We start from the raw sequence: 17,684 nt of genomic DNA, 5'->3' as shown, positions 1-17,684 counted from the left end.
TGAGAGAAAAAGATGAACACGAGACAAGAGTTCAGGATTTCTGCTTTTATTTCCTGGTATTTACACCTAGATGTGTTAAACTACTTAGAATATAGTGCCTTTGGTATCAGACCATCCAGAGGTTAATCTTAGTTTCATCAGTCCATAAAACTTTGTTCCAGAACTAGTGTGGCTCATCTCTGCAAATGGTAATCTAGCCTTCCAATTCTTACCACTGATGAGTGGTTTGCATCTTGTGGTATCGCCTCTATATTGTTGCTCTCTATATCTCATTTGAGGTGCCTTCACTCCTGCCCTGTGGAGACTGATTGTGATGTTACTGACTGATGTTTTTGTATTTTCTTCACAGCTCTCACACTGTTTATGCCATCAACTTCTGTTTTCCTAGATCAACCTGTTCGATGTCTGTTGCTCTGCACACCAGTGGTTTTCTTTCTTTTTTAAGAACAATCCAAGTTATTGTACAACCTATCCCCGATGCTTGTGCAATGGCTCTGATTGATTGCCCCTCTGTTCCAAGCTTAAAAATGGCTTGCTTTTCTCCAAAAGGAAAAAAAAATGTTGGTCTTATCTAACACAAATGCATTCTTCACAGGCAAAACTCAAGTCCAAAACCAAGAGTAGGCATTCAGAACTATTGATTGTTTAACTAATCAATCTAACAGGACACATCTGGGCAACAAGAAACACTTGTCGGTCACATGTTCCAATATTTATGCTCACCTAAAAATTGGGTGGTCTGATACATTCTAAGTTGTTTAACAAATCTAGATAAAAATACTAGGAAATAAAAGCTGAAATTCGGATCTGTCATGTAATGCACATCTTTTGACCTCAAACTCAAACTAAAGTCTTCAGTGTATAGCGAAAATAAATGACCTTGCGACCTTGCTGTTCCAATACTTTTTGAAGGGACTGCATGTCACGGCTGGCCTTGTGATGTTTGAAATGTGTTTACTGGAAAAAATGCTGCTTTATGGCTAGAATTCTGTAAGGGACTTAGGACTTTGAGACCATTAGACCTTTGGGAAAACTAAAGCAATGCTGGAGCTGAATTCAAATACTGAAAGCCATGTTTTTACAGTCAACACCCTTTGATTATGTCCTACCTTAACTTGGTCTCACTGACTTTGCATAATTAAGATATATCAGGTTACTTAGTGACCTTTTTGTCGTAATTTCCTTGGTCATTGTTGAGGCTTTAGTTGATCAGAGTTTTGGTAGTGGTTTGGTAATGCATTATGTACCTAGAAAAGGACGATCTGCAACCAGTATAACCTTGATCAGTTGCAACCAGTTCCATCCTTGATCAGTTGCATTGTACCGCAATGAGCTACTTACTCTGTTAAGAAGTTTGAGTAACAGCCTTTGCTTATGTAGAGTCCCTGGGTATAGATTACTGGAGCCCATTAGTTGCAGTGATAGTTTCCTGGCAATTCCATCTATTTTTTGCTGTGTTCTGGCTCAATCTGTCACATGAAAATATTGTAAATGCCAGAACAATTCCAATTGTGTCTATTAGAAATAAAATTATTGGAAATGTATTTTACTGAAATCACATATTAAGCTTTAATGGAACGATCTAAATGAAAATGTTGAAATCTAAATGTGCAAATACATGTGACGTAATTTCGTTAACTGTCGGGCAAAATATTTTCCATTATGTTGCATCCGGTTTTGAAGGTAATGTATTTTATGAAGCTCTATGCACTAGCATTCGGTTTTCGCTTTATACCACAACAGCCACGTCGTATGATTGGCTGCGGCACTGCAGGTCTCTTTGTGCGACTGGAAGGAGTTCAGTTCTCATACAAATCACAATGGATGAGAAGCCAGCAAGCTATGCCTGTCCTCTCCATCAATAAGATCTGCCCTGGGTTTACAATAGGTGACTTTATATTATTTTGACATTTAATTTGTTTCGTCAGTTCGTACTGATACAGCTGTCAGTAACGCAGACTATTTACGGGGTGGATGTATCCCCCAGGATCGCAAAACAAGTGCTTTAATGCAGAGATGGTGAGTGTGTCGGATGGAAGCGTACAGAATGAGGAGAGGGTAGCGGGTGAGCCGGCGAGAGCAGAGATGCACCAGGCGTCGGATGGGCAGAAAGGGGATGCGAAGGGCAAACTCACTGAAAACATCGTCTGGAGAAATGTCATCCTGATGACCCTGCTGCACGTCGGGGCATTTTATTCCCTCTTCCTCATCCCCAAGGCGCACCCCCTTACCTGGATATGGTGTAAGTGCCGGAGACAAAGAACTTACCTTGTGTAACTCGCGGGCTTGTGTAACTTCAGATGTTGCGTAGGCTACCGCAGTGCATGTCTCTGCTCAGTGCATGCTTGATGCTGGCGACATAAGGTTTACTTCTTATAATAATTGCGCATGATGCATTCACCAGATATTGTTTAAGTACCCTACCTGTAAAAATCAACAGGCTTCGTATAAAACTATTTAATTGATACAACAATACCATCAGCTCACACGAATACTATGTCCCTGTGTATGTGGTCGTTTCAGAAAAGACGTAGTCAAATACTAGGCCGTTTCTTCGAATTTAATTTCCAATTATTTTAGGTTGCAGTAGCTACATTAAGATGAGTTATGTCGAACTTCTGTGGAGCACTGTACCCTTTTCCTGTGGCATTCTGAACCCTTGCACTTTGTTTGAATAACACGTTCATAACTGTTGTGTCATTGTTTTGGACCGATCAAACATACGAACGAGTCATTTTCACAAAAATGTTCGATGCGTATCAAAATAAATCCACTGTATCTGTTGTTGATGATAATATTACCATGATTCCTAAAAATAGAAAATGAATGAGTTGATTCAAATATGTTTTCAGGACAATAAACATTCTGCCATTTCTATCATAAAAATAGGAAATGAATGCATGCAGATTATTTCAATTCCTTTATCTCTTTTAAATTTTCTATTTTAAATTGTATTTATTAGGCTGTTTTAGGCAGTTTTATATTCAGTTAAATTTGGTTGCTATCAATGTTTCTGGAGTTCCAGTTTTGGTTTGACTAATATACTGCTGTCAATACATAACCATTAATGTGTCCAGGTCAGCTGATAATTAGCAAAGAGCAGTTCTGCTGGATTGTGTGTGTGTGTGTGTGTGTGTGTGTGTGTGTGTGTGTGTCTTGATGGCATATTTGTGTTTAGCATTATTCTGCATATGCCTCTTAATAATTCATTGGATGGTTAATTATAATTGCCTGTGGTATATTGTCCAAAGATATTGATACAGTTATCCTTTGCACAGTACATGACTGAGTGTGGTGCACTTAATGGAGTGTGCTTAATGGGGGTGTGGCTGGGTAATTAGAGGATTGCCCTTTATTGCCTGCAGTGTCTGGCTGATGTTGGTGTCTCAGTCCAGTAATTTAAGGTGCCATCTATCGTTAATGGAAAACCACGGCCAACTCTCGGGGCCCCGCACTGAGAATTAAGTATTACACTCAGGCCACAAAGGATCCATATTTTGTAATTGAATTATTGACAACTGTCAAGTGCTTTGAGGCCTCTTTAGTATGTTGACTATTTCAGTGATGTAGTGATGCTTGTACATATGTTTCTACGAGTCCTGTGATTTAGCTCTACCCAGTGAGCTATTCATTACTCATATTCTGTTTGACAGATCCATATCTGAACTGATTTTAATTACTACTGTTCATAAAATTGAAGAATAATGGGTTATTCACAGTAAGTACTATGTAGGTAGTGTGCTTGCACTCTCAATTATGTTTTTTTGTTTGTTAACACACAAGCAAAGAGATATGGAAAATAGTATCAATGGGGTAATATCTTATATTACTTTTATTATCAGCATGGTCAGAATATATTTAACTTGTATTTGCTGTAGTAAGGGATTCACTAAGAAACAACACAGGTTTTTCCCCCATTGGCTATATAGAAATAGTTTTAGATGTTGGCACCTGGCACTGGCACATAAGGTGTTAATTGTGTCTACCCCTCTCTGAATAAATTTTCTTCGCTGACTTAATGTGGAATCAAGACAGAATCTCAGCTTAATTTTAACAGAATTGTTTTGCTATGCTCTTGAGCATGCGTCATTAATTTCTGGAGAGAGCACATTTCCACTGGTAACTTTAATCAGTACATATTATTTTATGAAGTATCCAAATCCTTTAGAAGAGTCTTAAATACTTAGAGATGGGGATTTCATCACCTCATCAAGCTGAACTCTATGCCTTCAGAGTTATTAAACACTTTTATCCATTTATGAAAACGAATCCCTTTTGTCCTTGGATTTCTCCAAGTTTGTCACTGTGGATATTTGTACATCAATGTGCCAGATCAGAAAGAGGTATTTAAAAGTATAATGCTAAACCATTTTATCAGATTCAGTGCAATGTTTTACTCACTTTTGACCTCATTATATTATTTTCCGAAAATAAATAAATTTGGACTATGGGTCCAGGTTCTTTTTTTTTTTTTTTTTTTTGTCTGTTGGCTACTATGCATGGCTAAATGCCGCTAACTTCATGATCTTCTCAAACACTAAGGGGCACTATGGGACTGGCTACAGGCACGGAAGACTAGTCAAAGGTATTTATCAATGGCTCCAGGGTGATATCATGCTTTTAACAGACTTATGAAGTACGAATGTCACAATGCACAGCCCACTATAGTCCTCTTTGGTAGAATAACAGAGTGAAAGTATGAAATAGAGAAATTGTTGTATTATACGAAATGCGCTTGCATATTCATCATTGCAGTGTCTTGGGAGAGATCTTTGGCTCATCCACTGATTGAGGAGCCTTACTGTACCACCTTACTGAGGCAGCACTTTGCATCACCCGCAGTCTGATTTCACCCTGTTTCTCAGCAAGCCCTGATTGCCTTCCGCTGGCTCCTCTGTGCTGGTTCATGACTGGCGACTGCAATCATATACTCCCCAAAGGGAAGCTAAGGAGGGGAGGCACATGTTTTCATCTCCATTCTCCATGGTATAGTTGCCCTTGTATCTCTGATTTACTGCCGTTTACATCCATGACTATCATTTTAAAGCCGTGACCGTGTTTGTCAGTTAAGGAGCTTTGCCATGGCTCAGTGCGGCTTCCTGTCCTGACCTGTGAAATTAAATTAGATCAGACCTTCACATGGGAGGGGTGCTCGCAGGAAAGGAGACACAACGTGGTTGTATTGTTGAACATGGCATGTTACAGTGGCAGCTAGGGGCTGCTTCTGTCTGAAACATCAGGCCTTGTTTACAAGTGACGATAAATCGGGAATTGTTCAGCAGTAAAGAGTCTTGTTACTATGGAGATTATGTGTGGGGTTGGGGGGAATTTCAGCAATGTCATTTCTCCGTGAATTTGTAAACCAAAACAAGGTACAATTAGAACCTCTTTTGATGTATTTGCATACAGCATAAGTGCACTTTTTACATGCAACACAAGTGACAATAAAGCTCTCAGGTAGCACGTGATCTTCAGTTTGTTTGTTTGTTTTTATGGGGACCGAGACGGAGCGTCCTTGGGGGCTGCAGTGTTAGAGCCGTAATGAAGGCTCTGGGTGTGTTTGCCTCACTGGGAATCAATCCCACTGAGGTGGCCAGCCCGGGGAGCTGCTGGGTGGATGTAACATGATTGAGGGCTGGGCTGGAAGGCCGGGTTTCATCAGACTGATTGAAGGAAATGAGGTCGTTGGGTGGAGGATAGGTGCAGGGGCTGGGGGGGGGGGGGGGGGGGGGTTGTATTTTATCTGATGTGGTGAGACCTCTAACCAGGCATGTGCAGAAAGGGTTGGTAGGGAAAGAAAGGTGTTAATTAGAGAGTAAATGATCAGTGTTCATTCAATTCTAGAAACATATATGAATCAAAGAGGGATCAAGCGTACTCTGTAGGTACAGAGTAAAATGTATTCTATTAAGACCCATTATCAATGTGCATAGGCCATATATTTTTTGCCCTTTCCAAAAAAAAAAAAAAAGAATTGAAATGCCAACTTTGATCAGCATGTAACATAATAAATCAGAATTGAGTCTGTGGTATGAATAAAATAAGTAGACAGCAAAGTATGTTGTTAACTGAACGTGTCTGCCTGTTCTTTTCAGTCCAGATAATGAAGGCTCTTACTCCCTCTGTATGAAGCACTTTGGAGTGGGGGTGGCAGTACAGTGTCTGACTTTTGCTGTCATATCTTTGTACATCCGTAGGAGTTCTTTCTTTGAATCAGTGGTGATGCTTTTTTAATCATTGCCTAATTCCTAATAGTGACCTAGATGATTTTAAGCATGGCACTGCTGCATTTGTCCACAGATAATTGCATGAAGGTATATGTCTGGGTACTTTGGCTTCTGGCCTAGCAGCCCTGATTGACCATGGGAGTCATTTCACTGGCTTGGTGCCTTTAAGAGCTATTTTGTATTTTGTGGCCTGTGGCTGAGATATTACATGCAGTATGTGCATGAGCTTATCGAGCACTTAGCGTTATTGTTCTGTGTGTGTGTGTGTGTGTGTGTGTGTGTGTGTGCGTGGTAGGTGGGAGGGTTGTGCTTCTGGCCTGCTCTCTCAAAAACAGTGCTGGCACAGTCAGTCCATGATCACTTCATATGCAGGCTTTCGCCACCTCAAAGTTATATGCATATATTTTATAATGACAAGTATTGCCAGATTGGAATGAATTAATTCATTAGATCACCTTATCAACATCTGCTGTGCTACGCAGAGACTGGAACAGATATTGTCCCAGGAATATGTCCGCCATGGTGTTACAACGAGTGCCAGACAGGGTTCAGCGGTGCATGTTCTGGTTAGAGAATCCACTTGTGTTCGGCGAGGGGACAGGTGTCAGATGTTCACCCATTCACCCCAAAGTCTTTGAGGTGGTATAAATCAGATACAGGGTAAGGGCCCCACAGTTGAGAGAGTGGAGTGTTTGATGCCTCAATATATTAGTTATTCAGACCATATGGTGGTCATCTGGTTGTCCTAGAGGAGCTTTTAAATATTAGAACAGTCTAGTCATTATTCATTATACTTACAATGCTGACTAAATGTTAAATACACTATATCCCTCTACCGCCAAGTGAAAACCTCCCAATCTCCCGTAGAGAAAGACATTTTTAAAATGTTTTTCCTGTCATACCATTGTATCATTTGTATCTTTTGAGGGTAGGGTGGAGAATTATGCAGTTTGATTGACAGGAGGTGTCCTGTTAAGGACATATTACATTAGTGGAATACCTGATTTCTGTGATGCAATGTGATGCTTTTATTCCTTCGCAAAGTGCCCTGGGTCGAGATGAAGGAAATACACTCACTGAGCACTTTATTAGGTAGACCTGTACACCAGCTTGTTAATGCAAATATTTAATCAGCCAATCATGTAGCAGCAACTAAATGCATAAAAGTATGCAAATATTGTCAAGAGGTTCAGCTATATTCAGACCAAATGTCAGAATGGGGAAGAAATGTGATTTAAGTGTGACTTTGACCGTGGAGTGATTGTTGGTGCCAGGCAGGATGGTTTGAATATCTGAAATGCTGATCTCCTGGGATTTTCACGCACAACAGTCTCTATAGTCTTCAAAATGATAGTTTGCAGAGAATGGTGCTGGGAAAAAAAACATCCAGTGAGCAGCAGTTCTGCGGGCAAAAATACCTTGTTAATGAGAGATATCAGTGGAGATGGGCCAGTATTTATTCCCCTTAGTCTATAGGTAACTACTTTATTCAATTGATCATTAACTAGTTTAAATGTTCCTCACATTATTAAGATTGTTTGTGATTTCCAGGGCTGCTGATTTCCTTCTGTGAACTTGAAGACCCTTTTTCATAATTTGAGACCCCATTAAAGGGTAATAGTAAATGGTCTGCATTCATATAGGGCCTTTATCCAAAGCGCTGTACAATTGATGCTTCTCATTCCCACATTCACACACACGATGCAAGGCACCAACCAGCTCGTCAGTCAATTGGGGGTTAGGTGTCTTGCTCAGGGACACTTCGACACACCCAGTGCTACCCTCCAACTGCCAGATGCATATCTGTGCTGCACAGCTTGCTGTTATAGCACTTCCATAAATATTCTCTGCTGCTGTGATATCAATATCTCTCAGCTCCAGCAGTGGTGATAGGGAGTAATGCATGATGGGATACAGGACTGTGCAGATTGGATCTGAAATGTGAAATATGAATGTTCCTGAATTTTAGACCATAACCACATTTAGACCATAGTCAATGCTGAGGATGATTGCTGTAATTTGAGTGGCATTTATTCATGTGTTATGTCCTTAATGATGAACTGTTTTTAGCAGTGATTAAACATGCATGCATTAGCATGAACATATGCTAATGTGTGTTACTGTGAAAGCCAAAATGCGTATGCTGCAATCCCAATTTCCTGCGTAGCTCGGCTGTGAAACCTTTCTTTGCTGTCCAGAATTAAGCACATCTTTACAGACGTTTAAATAAAACTGCCCGACTTGCTGAACTGTGAATCATTGTAGCCTGCTGCATAAAACAACCTGTCACTTGGTGTTATCCTAGAAACGCATGTAATTAGCCTGTCCTTTCACCACCTCCTCAGCAACAGTCTGCACTTACAGCCTGCTGACAGAAAGAATGTACTGCGTCACTTAGAAGTGCTCATAACAGTCCAGGAACCAGGGAGCCACAGATATTTCTGAACAGCTCTATCCTGTCTGTGATATACAGTAGAAGCATCTTTCACGTTCGCAGTGTCTGCCTGGCTGAGCTGATTGAAAGATTTCCCGCACTGTAACCAGTCCTACGGGGAAACGGAGCTTGACTTATTGATTGATATTGGTTCCCTGCAGCAGTATTGAGTTCAGAATGGAGGTCAATGACATGTATAAATAAATACCACCCGATAGCTTACACACTCTCAGAAATAAAGTGACAATGGAGGTACATTTTTATTCTTCAGAGATCAAATTTCTAAAATGTACCCTGAAAGTACAATGATATTCTCTTTGGATACAAATGAGTTATATTGCGGACTAGGGGTACCACATTTGTACCTTTTTCAGACCTTTATTTCTGAGAATGAAGAGAGGGTTCATAGCTTCCTGTTATTCCTAAAATATTCTGCTGTGTCACATTATGTTATTGATTAATTTTTGTTGAGTAAGCAGGATCTCACTGGTTTAATTGGAGGATCTCAAGAGCTCAAAAAGACAAGCTACCTGAAAACCTTGTTTCAGTTATCCATGGTCATTTCAGCACACAGGTATCAGAGCTAATGGTCACACTTTACAATAAGGTTCATGAATTGGCATTAACTAATGTAGTGGTTAACATGAATTTATGATGAACAAATGCATTGATTAAGCATGAAATTAACCTTTGTTAACATTTGTCGACAACAAACTAACATATTTGTTATATTTATAGATTAGCAAACCATAGGACGAACTTACAATTAGTTCAACATTAATAAATACATTGACTGACTTTTCCATTCCAATATGAATTGGCAATAATGTAGTTGCTAACATGAATTCATGATGCAGAAATACATTAAAAGGGCTGTACAGATTAACTTTTCAGTCATAGTTAGTTAAACAACTATATTAGCTCATGCCAATTCATGGAACCTTAAAGTAAAGTGTTGCCATGATTGTTTGTAAAAATACATGTTTATTTGTTCCCATGGGATGCTGTGAATAGAACGCAGGTATGCTCATTGTCATTGGCACACTCAGGCCTGGCTGTGTCCTTCTCCTGTGTCTGCAGCATACGTGTGCTTCCTGATCACTGCTCTGGGGGTGACAGCAGGAGCCCACCGCCTCTGGAGCCACAGGTCCTACAAAGCCAAGTTACCTCTGCGGATCTTCCTCGCTGCTGCTAACTCCATGGCCTTCCAGGTGAGGCACCACTTAGACTGTACATTATTGGATTACCTGGCTTTGGCCCTTGGACTGAAATAAAACAACGTTTTTGGAATACTGTGGCAGCCAGAAACCCAAACGCTGACCACAGTATTCCAAAAACGTTTTTTATTTCAGTCCAAGGGCCAAAGCCAGGTAATCCAATAGACACAGTGCCAAATCGACAAGCAAAAGGGAAGTCACAAAAACAGTCCACAGGTCAAAATCCAGGAGATCAGACAGGCAGAATTACAGAGGAGTAGGCACAGGGAGAGTCGTAAACAAAGCGAGGATCAAAAAACCAAAAGGCACAGGTAACCAAAACAGAAGGGAAGAGGCAAACTCATAGTCAGGCAAATATAACCGGCACTGAAATAATGACCAATGTTCTGACAAAGGTGAAGACTCAGACTGGGGCTTATATACACAGAGGAATGAGACAACCTAGGCGGGGCATGGGAGTGAGGCCGGTCTAACAAATATACATCAGGTGAGACACATAAAAGGGCAATAATACAATAATGAGGGAAGAGCGAGGACGCCGGGCTGGATTCAGGAGTACCAATTACTTACACTACACTGTCTTGGCATTTAACCTCATTGACTTGCACTTTGTGGATTCTGGGTTGGCTCTGTTGTGAAAAGTCACTTGGGGGAAATGAACAAAAACTATTTAAGTTTTGGAAATATTTTACTGTAATGGCTCCCATGATCAATGAAACCAAAAAGTTTGGTCAATGTGAGGATTATATTGTATTGGATTGTATTACAATTCCTTATTCCAAGATCTCAGAGTAAATTCTCAACAGGGCTAATAGCTTCAACCCTTTCTCTTGTATCATATTGGAAAATGAGAGATATGATCATTTACTTTAGCTTAAGCCTGGTTTGAGGTTTACTTGGAAATAGTTGAATGCAATAACACTCCCTCCCACACAAATAGGGTATATCAGAGTAGATATAAAAATATATTTTGATGTGTTCAGTTCAGTAATTTAACGATAACAATCACAATGCTGGGCCTGGGTCTTTGTGCTGAATTCTGTCTGCTTACTCAGGCCGTGTCCTCAGACCACGTTGGTGCATTTATGATGTGTGTGAAACACACTTCTGCTGAAACACTGCCCGGTCCCAGAGCCTTCATCTCCTCTCCACAGCCCACAGCACGCCTGGGAGGGCTTTCATAATGAGTCTGAGAGGGATTCATTCTAGTCCACAGAGGGACTCTTTTCTCTCTTCTTCCGGAAGAGGAAGAAAAGAATGAAGCTCCCGCATGATCAGCTGTTTGAGTGCTGCTCGGCCATTCTCATGTCACAAGCTCTTGAAGGCACGCCGGTCATGTCTTGTGTCTAGATCACCTTGTTTTTTCCTGCTTGTGGCTCCTCACAAAAAGCACATCCCTTGTTAATCCCTGCAGCACAGCATAACATTTTAGGTACACAGTCAAATGTAAGTGGTCTGCATTTATATATCGCACCTTTATCCAAAGCGCTGTACAATTGATACTTCTCATTGACACACTCTCATGGCGATTGGCTGTCATGCAAGGCACCCACCGGCTCGTCAAGAGCAATTGGAGGTTAGGCGTCTTGTTCAGGGGCACTTTGATCCACATAGGGCGGGATCGAACCGCCAACCCTCTGACTGCTATGTGTTGTCTAAGAATAGATTTCACACTGAACATTTTGCTGTGTATGTTGTAAATGTATAAGATGTTCAGTGTGAAATCTGATATACCCTATTTTTGGTGTTGTAAACATATAACTCCTGACTCTCCCAGCATCTAGACACTGGCCACTTTATGTGAGAGAGTTCAGTTTGAATACTGATAGTCATACTGGGAGTCCTTCCCATAATCCCTTGCAACATTAGAAAGTCAGTTGCTGGGGAAAACACGTGACCTGGCCAATCAATACAGAGAGAAGAGGGAGAGGGAGGAGGGAAAGGGAGGGGGAAGAACTTCTGCCTGGATATGCTCATGCAAATTAGTCACACAGAGACAGTGTTCTGCCCTGAAGCCTTGTGCTTTTACCTTCAGAACAAGTGCACAAAACAATACCAAAATAAAAAGTCTATAAAAACAATGTTCCTTTGAAGGGAATCTGGTATCACCCCCCCCTCCCCCCAAATGGGCTTCTTTGTCCTCTCAAAATTCTTTTAAAAGATTTATTGAAGTGAACCCCATCCAGAAATGCACTACCTGCAGAGATATTATGATCTAAAATGGATCAACATAATATTCAGTCAGATGGGCGGACAGACAGACTAGCAGGCAGATCAAATTGAGATAAGCAGCGGTATGAAATTATTGAAAGATTTCCCCTCCCAATATATTTTATATTCCATTGTATCAGATAAATTATTATCTTAAATATTATCTGTCATGTAAGATTCCTGGTTTAATGTCTCTTGACAGTTGAAAAATTTAAAAATCAAAATCAGAATTTCCATTTGAATAAATCCTCCATCAGTGAAAGAGCAGGTAAAGCTGGATGCAAGCTGGTCTGACATCAGGCCTCCACCTGTTATCATCCAATTTGTCTATGCCTCTCTTCTGTAGAATGACATTTTCGAGTGGTCACGGGACCACCGGGTCCACCACAAGTACTCTGAGACAGACGGCGATCCCCACAATGCAAAGCGTGGCTTCTTTTTTGCCCATGTGGGCTGGCTCTTTGTCCGCAAACACCACGATGTCATTGAGAAGGGCAAGAAGCTGGACTTCAGTGACCTCCTCGCCGACCCTGTTGTGGCATTTCAGAGGAAGTGAGTACCCCTGTGTCTGTGCGTCTGTGTCTTTCTCCCGTGTTTGTGCGTCTGTGTCTTTCTCCCCTGTCTGTGCGTCTGTGTCCTTCTCATCTGTTTGTGCGTCTGTGTCTTTCTCCCCTGTCTGTGCGTCTGTGTTCTTCTCATCTGTCTGTGCGTCTGTGTCTTTCTCCCCTGTTTGTGCATCTGTGTCTTTCTCCCCTGTCTGTGCGTCTGTGTCCTTCTTATCTGTCTGGAAAGTGTCTGCGCTGAAGGTTTACTGCAGCCTATTAGAGGTCACTCACACTAACCTCTGTTTAAAGACTGAGAATGATTGATCACTGGACAAACAGCTCAAGCAATCAGTGAATAATTGGAGGTGTGCTGTTGAATAAATGTATTTATACTGATGTCCTCAATCTTTTAGTGCTCTGACATTTTTCTGTGTTTCTGTATTCATTTGTACATATTCTGTATGTGTGCACAAATGCAAATGCTAACAGTAATTATAATAATTATAATAATCATCATAATAAAACTGTTACAATGCTTCTCACTGTACTGTACTTTACAATACTTTCCAGAAAAGCAATACAATAAAAGTCAAGAAATACTAAACCAGGGCAGGTACAGTCTACTGAGAAATGGGAGCTGTGTCTGTGTGCGTTCGTGCATGCGTGTGTGTGTATTTGTGTGTGTGTGTGTGTGTGTGTGAATATGATTGCATGTGTGATGCTTTGCTGTTTGGGACACAGATACTACAAGTCCTCGGTGCTGGTGATGTGCTTCCTGGTGCCCATGCTGGTGCCCTGGTACTTTTGGGGGGAGACCCTGTGGAACTCCTACTTCCTGCCGTCTATCCTGCGCTACACAATCTCCCTCAACGTCACCTGGCTGGTCAACAGTGCCGCCCACATGTATGGCAACCGCCCGTACGACAAGAACATCAGCCCGCGGGAGAACCGCTTTGTCACCTTCGGAGCTATTGGTGAGGCAATCCTTTTTACCGTACAATACAAGCACATCAGTCTGAGTTTAACGGTGTTGCATTATGAATAGGGCTTAAAGACAGAGAACATTCCAGTCCTCAATGCCAACTAGGTCTGCTGGTTCTCTTTCTTATTTTTGTGACTGCCGAGTTGTACTTGGGATAGAAATAGGTTTTTCTGACCTCCCAGGTGTAAAACCAATTGCTGATTGAAAGGGAAGCCTAACCTTATGTGGCTCAGGCCCTGGGGCATTAGAATTTCACATCCTTTAAAAATGAAACTCACTGAAATGAATTGCTTCCAGTCACAGGAATCCACACAAAATATCTCAGAGCAAACTTCACTGAACCATTATGTCAGAGAAAATAACTTGGGAACCAAGCAAACTTCAGCTCAAATTCAACCTAGCTTCACTCCGACAAAGAGAAATCTACTTGCACTGACCATTTCTTGAAGCATTTTATTTTATTTGAATATGTCTATACATAGGTGCTATGTCATGCTCATAGCAACATTATGTAGGCCTTATGGCATATGTACTTGTGGACCAAATACTGACCCAGTGCCATCCCCTTCCCCTGACCTTAATATGCGCAGGTGAAGGCTTCCACAACTTCCACCATACGTTCCCCTTTGACTACTCCACCAGTGAGTTTGGCCTGCGCTTCAACCCCACCACCTGCTTCATCGACCTGATGTGCTGGCTGGGCCTGGCCAGTAACTGCAAGAAGGCCTCGCCCGAGATTATCCAGGCCCGCAAACTGAGGACAGGGGAGCGGAGTGCATGAAGACAGCCCACCTCGGTATTCATCTCACCATGAGAGAGAGAGGAAACCACACTGCGATAAAGAAAAACAAAACAGATGTCATGATATTTTTTAGGATAAGATAGGTTCTTTTCTTCTGGACTCCCCACTTCCTTCTGGTCCTCTTTGTTTTTGTGTTTTTTTGGGGGTTTGTTTTGTTTTGCAACAGCATGTGTTTAAAGTTTCATCTGCCATCGTTTGATTTCTAGGATTTGTCAGTGTGCTTAAGAATTAATTAATTGGAATGTTTTGGACATAATAACTGTGAAATCTGTGTGCTCCAGAAAAGCCAACTGAGTTGCCTTTGTAATTGAATCTAATTTAATTTATGTTTTAAAGCTCCATTTTGTTTCATGAAAGGAGAAGAGGTATTTGACAGATCAGTCCTTACTGGTGCAGTGAGGCCATGGAACCTACCAATGTCTCATGTAGTGAAGTGGTCAAGACTACTGCACCTCAACATGCTCAGTGGAATCAGTGTATGGATAATCCTTATTCTATAGATGTTTTCCCTGTCATTACTTTTTGCTTCCTGTTTCACTTCCTGTTTCCTGTCTCTCCTGGAGTGCAGTTCTGGAGCTTTATTTATAAAAATGGTGTTAGATTTAAACTTAAACTCTATTTATAAGACATCGTATCATGTCTTAAATAAAACACACCTGCAGTTGATCATGATTTATGCACTCTTTATGCCTAAAATGGATTATTAAGTAAATGTTATGCCTAAAATTGATTATCAATGAAATGTTATTCTTAAAGTGCACATGCAGTGCACTTTGGGATTTGTGCACAGCTATCAAACATCTTTACATCCAGTGTGAACTTTACAAAGTGATTTGATCATATCCATGTCAAAGAGAGATTTTATAAACTACATAGTCGTGTTATTTTGTATTAGCCAGCACTTAAGATACAATTTGTTCACAATATCATTTTATAAATGAGGTCTCTTACCTCTCTGATAAGCAGCGACTGTCAACAGGGGGACCAAAAGGAAGCTGTCTTGAGATGATAAGATAGCTTCAATCACAAAATATCAAGACATAAGTAGTTATTCAGCTAAATAATACATTACATTACATTATTGGCATTTGGCAGACGCTCTTATCCAGAGCGACGTACAACAAAGTGCATAATACAAAGCAGGCAATTAATATTATATAAAATATAATAACGTCACACTCATATGTTTGCTATGAAAGGTAAAAAGGAAATATGGATGATTACCAGCATGACTATACAAACCCTAAACATACTCGCTTTATACAGTGTTTGCATTAAGCAAGAGATTTTTTCCCCAGGCCGGCCATGGCCTGCACATAAAAATATGTTTACATTTTTTACAAATTGTTTTAATAATCTTACCCTGATAGTCACTTCATACGCCCCCAGAGTCTGTCTCTGCACTAGTTCAGTAGGAGGATTTCCCTGAGCTCCAGTGCATTTTCACAGACAGTCTGACGCATCATCAGGGTGACATTTCTCGAGATGACATTGCCCTGCTGGTTGCTTCTCTCCTCCCTCAAAACCAACTGAAATGAGGCACTTTGGGCTCTGTGATCCTTGTATGGATCCTTGTGAGTGACTTACTTTGATGTACCACCTGCTTGCACTGACCTAGCATTTATATGAGGTTTGAGATGGATTCCATCCTACAGGGCGTCCCACTGGACCATGCGTTACTTCTTGCTATGCCTCAACCGTCTCTGCCTATATTAACTGCTGCTGTCCACTCACTAAGACCAAATTGTCAGCCAGGAATAGATTGGGTCAATTATGTGTTTTTTTTGCAGTGTGCTTTTGACAGCTTATTTTCTGAAAATTGGCCTTTGTATCTCAGAGACAGAATCGACAGGGAGAATTAAAGTGGATTAAAGAAGTTAGTGCTGAAGCTGCCTTGACTGGCAAGTGTAAGTGCTCTCTTGGGCTTGTTTTTAGTCTGAGCTAGACTGTGTCAGTGTATGTCAGAGGCCTGCATGCGAGCATAACTCACTCTTGCACAGTGCCAGAGAACTATGGAGAATCACTCAATGAACCAACTGCCAAGTGTAGCTCATATCTGCATTCATACAACTAAGTAGGTGCCAACATGCACCAGCTATATCCTGATATCATGTTGCCCCTAAGAAGTAGACAATCTGTACGACTCTGTTCCACTCTCTGCCATCAAGTGGACACAATCATTTGCCCCCACTCTTTTTTTTACTTTTCTTTCTTGCCATCTGCTGTTGACAGGTAACCCTTACATGCTTTCCCCTGCCCCCTCTCCCTTGGAGCCTGATAGAGTATGCTGTAATTGACTGCATGCAGAAGCAGTCAACTGGGACTGCATTGGGACCATTTCAGATTAATTTAATGTACTCTTGTACAGATTAATTTGTTGATCAATGCACATGACTTGGCCTGAATCTATATCATTTTTACGGAGAACAGGCAGACATTGACTGCGTTCTAATTGGGGTCAGAAAAGTCTATTTAAATGCCGAAATTAAGCATTAATCCTCTTCAGTTCAGCTGCAAGCCGATGCGTCTGTGTAAGGCTCATATCTGCAGCGTTTAGCCAGCATTGGTCTGTGCTCCAGCCTCTCTGGAATCTGTCCTTGCCGTTAAGTCAGAGTAGGCCGCAACATATTCCTGCCACTTTTCATTGTGAAATGGTCCCTCCAACTTAGTGCCGCCTGAGAGATTGTAGCATTGCATGGTTCGCCAGAACTGGTGCAAGAGAGCTTTAGACTGCGGGAACATGCATTTGATTTTACACCAGCGGAGGGTTACTCCTCTGCCCTCCACAGAGTGAGAAAGATGGATGGTGGTGAGTACCCTCAGCAGAAATGCAAGTCACTGAGTCGCAGCAGTGTGTCTGTGATGACGGATGACTTGCAGCCCAACGGAATATGCAGGAGGCACCGGGAGAAAGAGAGGTCCAGTGAGCACAATTCCTCATCAAGACATCCATTACATTATGAAACACAAGCATTATTTGGCTGCTCTGGACATTCATTTTTGCTACACCTCTTCATAAAATATAGCCCTGTGCCTGTATCACAGGCTGTACTTGTAATGGTTTGAAGAATTACATTTCGAGGGCCAAACCCTGCAGCTTGTTTTAACATTAAGCTATTTAAGAGTTTTCAGTAGTAGTTAGCGAAATGTAGAATCTGGGGGTATAAGAATGTTTGAAGCACATAGATCATGTGTTATGCTCTTAGATCATGTGGGGTCTGTGCTGTCTTTTCTCAATTTATGTGACTTGGAGCCTGTTTCGTCAA

The 17,684-nt window shown here is 41.2% G+C and overlaps 1 protein-coding gene across 1 annotated transcript; it reads left to right on the top strand.

Annotated features, from left to right (window-relative positions):
- The first annotated feature begins 1,748 nt into the window (after window positions 1–1,748).
- Window positions 1,749–15,084, top strand: LOC133142099 (stearoyl-CoA desaturase 5-like). Its single transcript, XM_061263076.1, has 5 exons — window positions 1,749–2,242; window positions 9,742–9,872; window positions 12,436–12,641; window positions 13,376–13,608; window positions 14,207–15,084. The coding sequence occupies exons 1-5, from the start codon at window positions 1,975–1,977 to the stop codon at window positions 14,395–14,397; spliced, it is 1,029 nt and encodes a 342-aa protein (XP_061119060.1). The 5' UTR covers window positions 1,749–1,974; the 3' UTR covers window positions 14,398–15,084.
- The last annotated feature ends 2,600 nt before the right edge of the window (window positions 15,085–17,684 follow it).

Source organism: Conger conger, chromosome 12, assembly GCF_963514075.1.
Source record: "Conger conger chromosome 12, fConCon1.1, whole genome shotgun sequence".
NCBI classification, from domain to species: domain Eukaryota; kingdom Metazoa; phylum Chordata; class Actinopteri; order Anguilliformes; family Congridae; genus Conger; species Conger conger.
The sequence above is the reverse complement of the archived record's forward strand: the minus strand, read 5'-3'. Positions and strand labels throughout refer to the sequence as shown.

Excerpts from the sequence above, each read along its gene's own strand:
- LOC133142099 (XM_061263076.1), top strand. The coding sequence starts at position 1,975 with ATGTATCCCCCAGGATCGCAAAACAAGTGCTTTAATGCAGAGATGGTG. Across the intron at positions 2,243-9,741 it reads CCCCCTTACCTGGATATGGT|CATACGTGTGCTTCCTGATC; the intron begins GTAAGTGCCGGA and ends CTGTGTCTGCAG. Across the intron at positions 13,609-14,206 it reads TGTCACCTTCGGAGCTATTG|GTGAAGGCTTCCACAACTTC; the intron begins GTGAGGCAATCC and ends TAATATGCGCAG.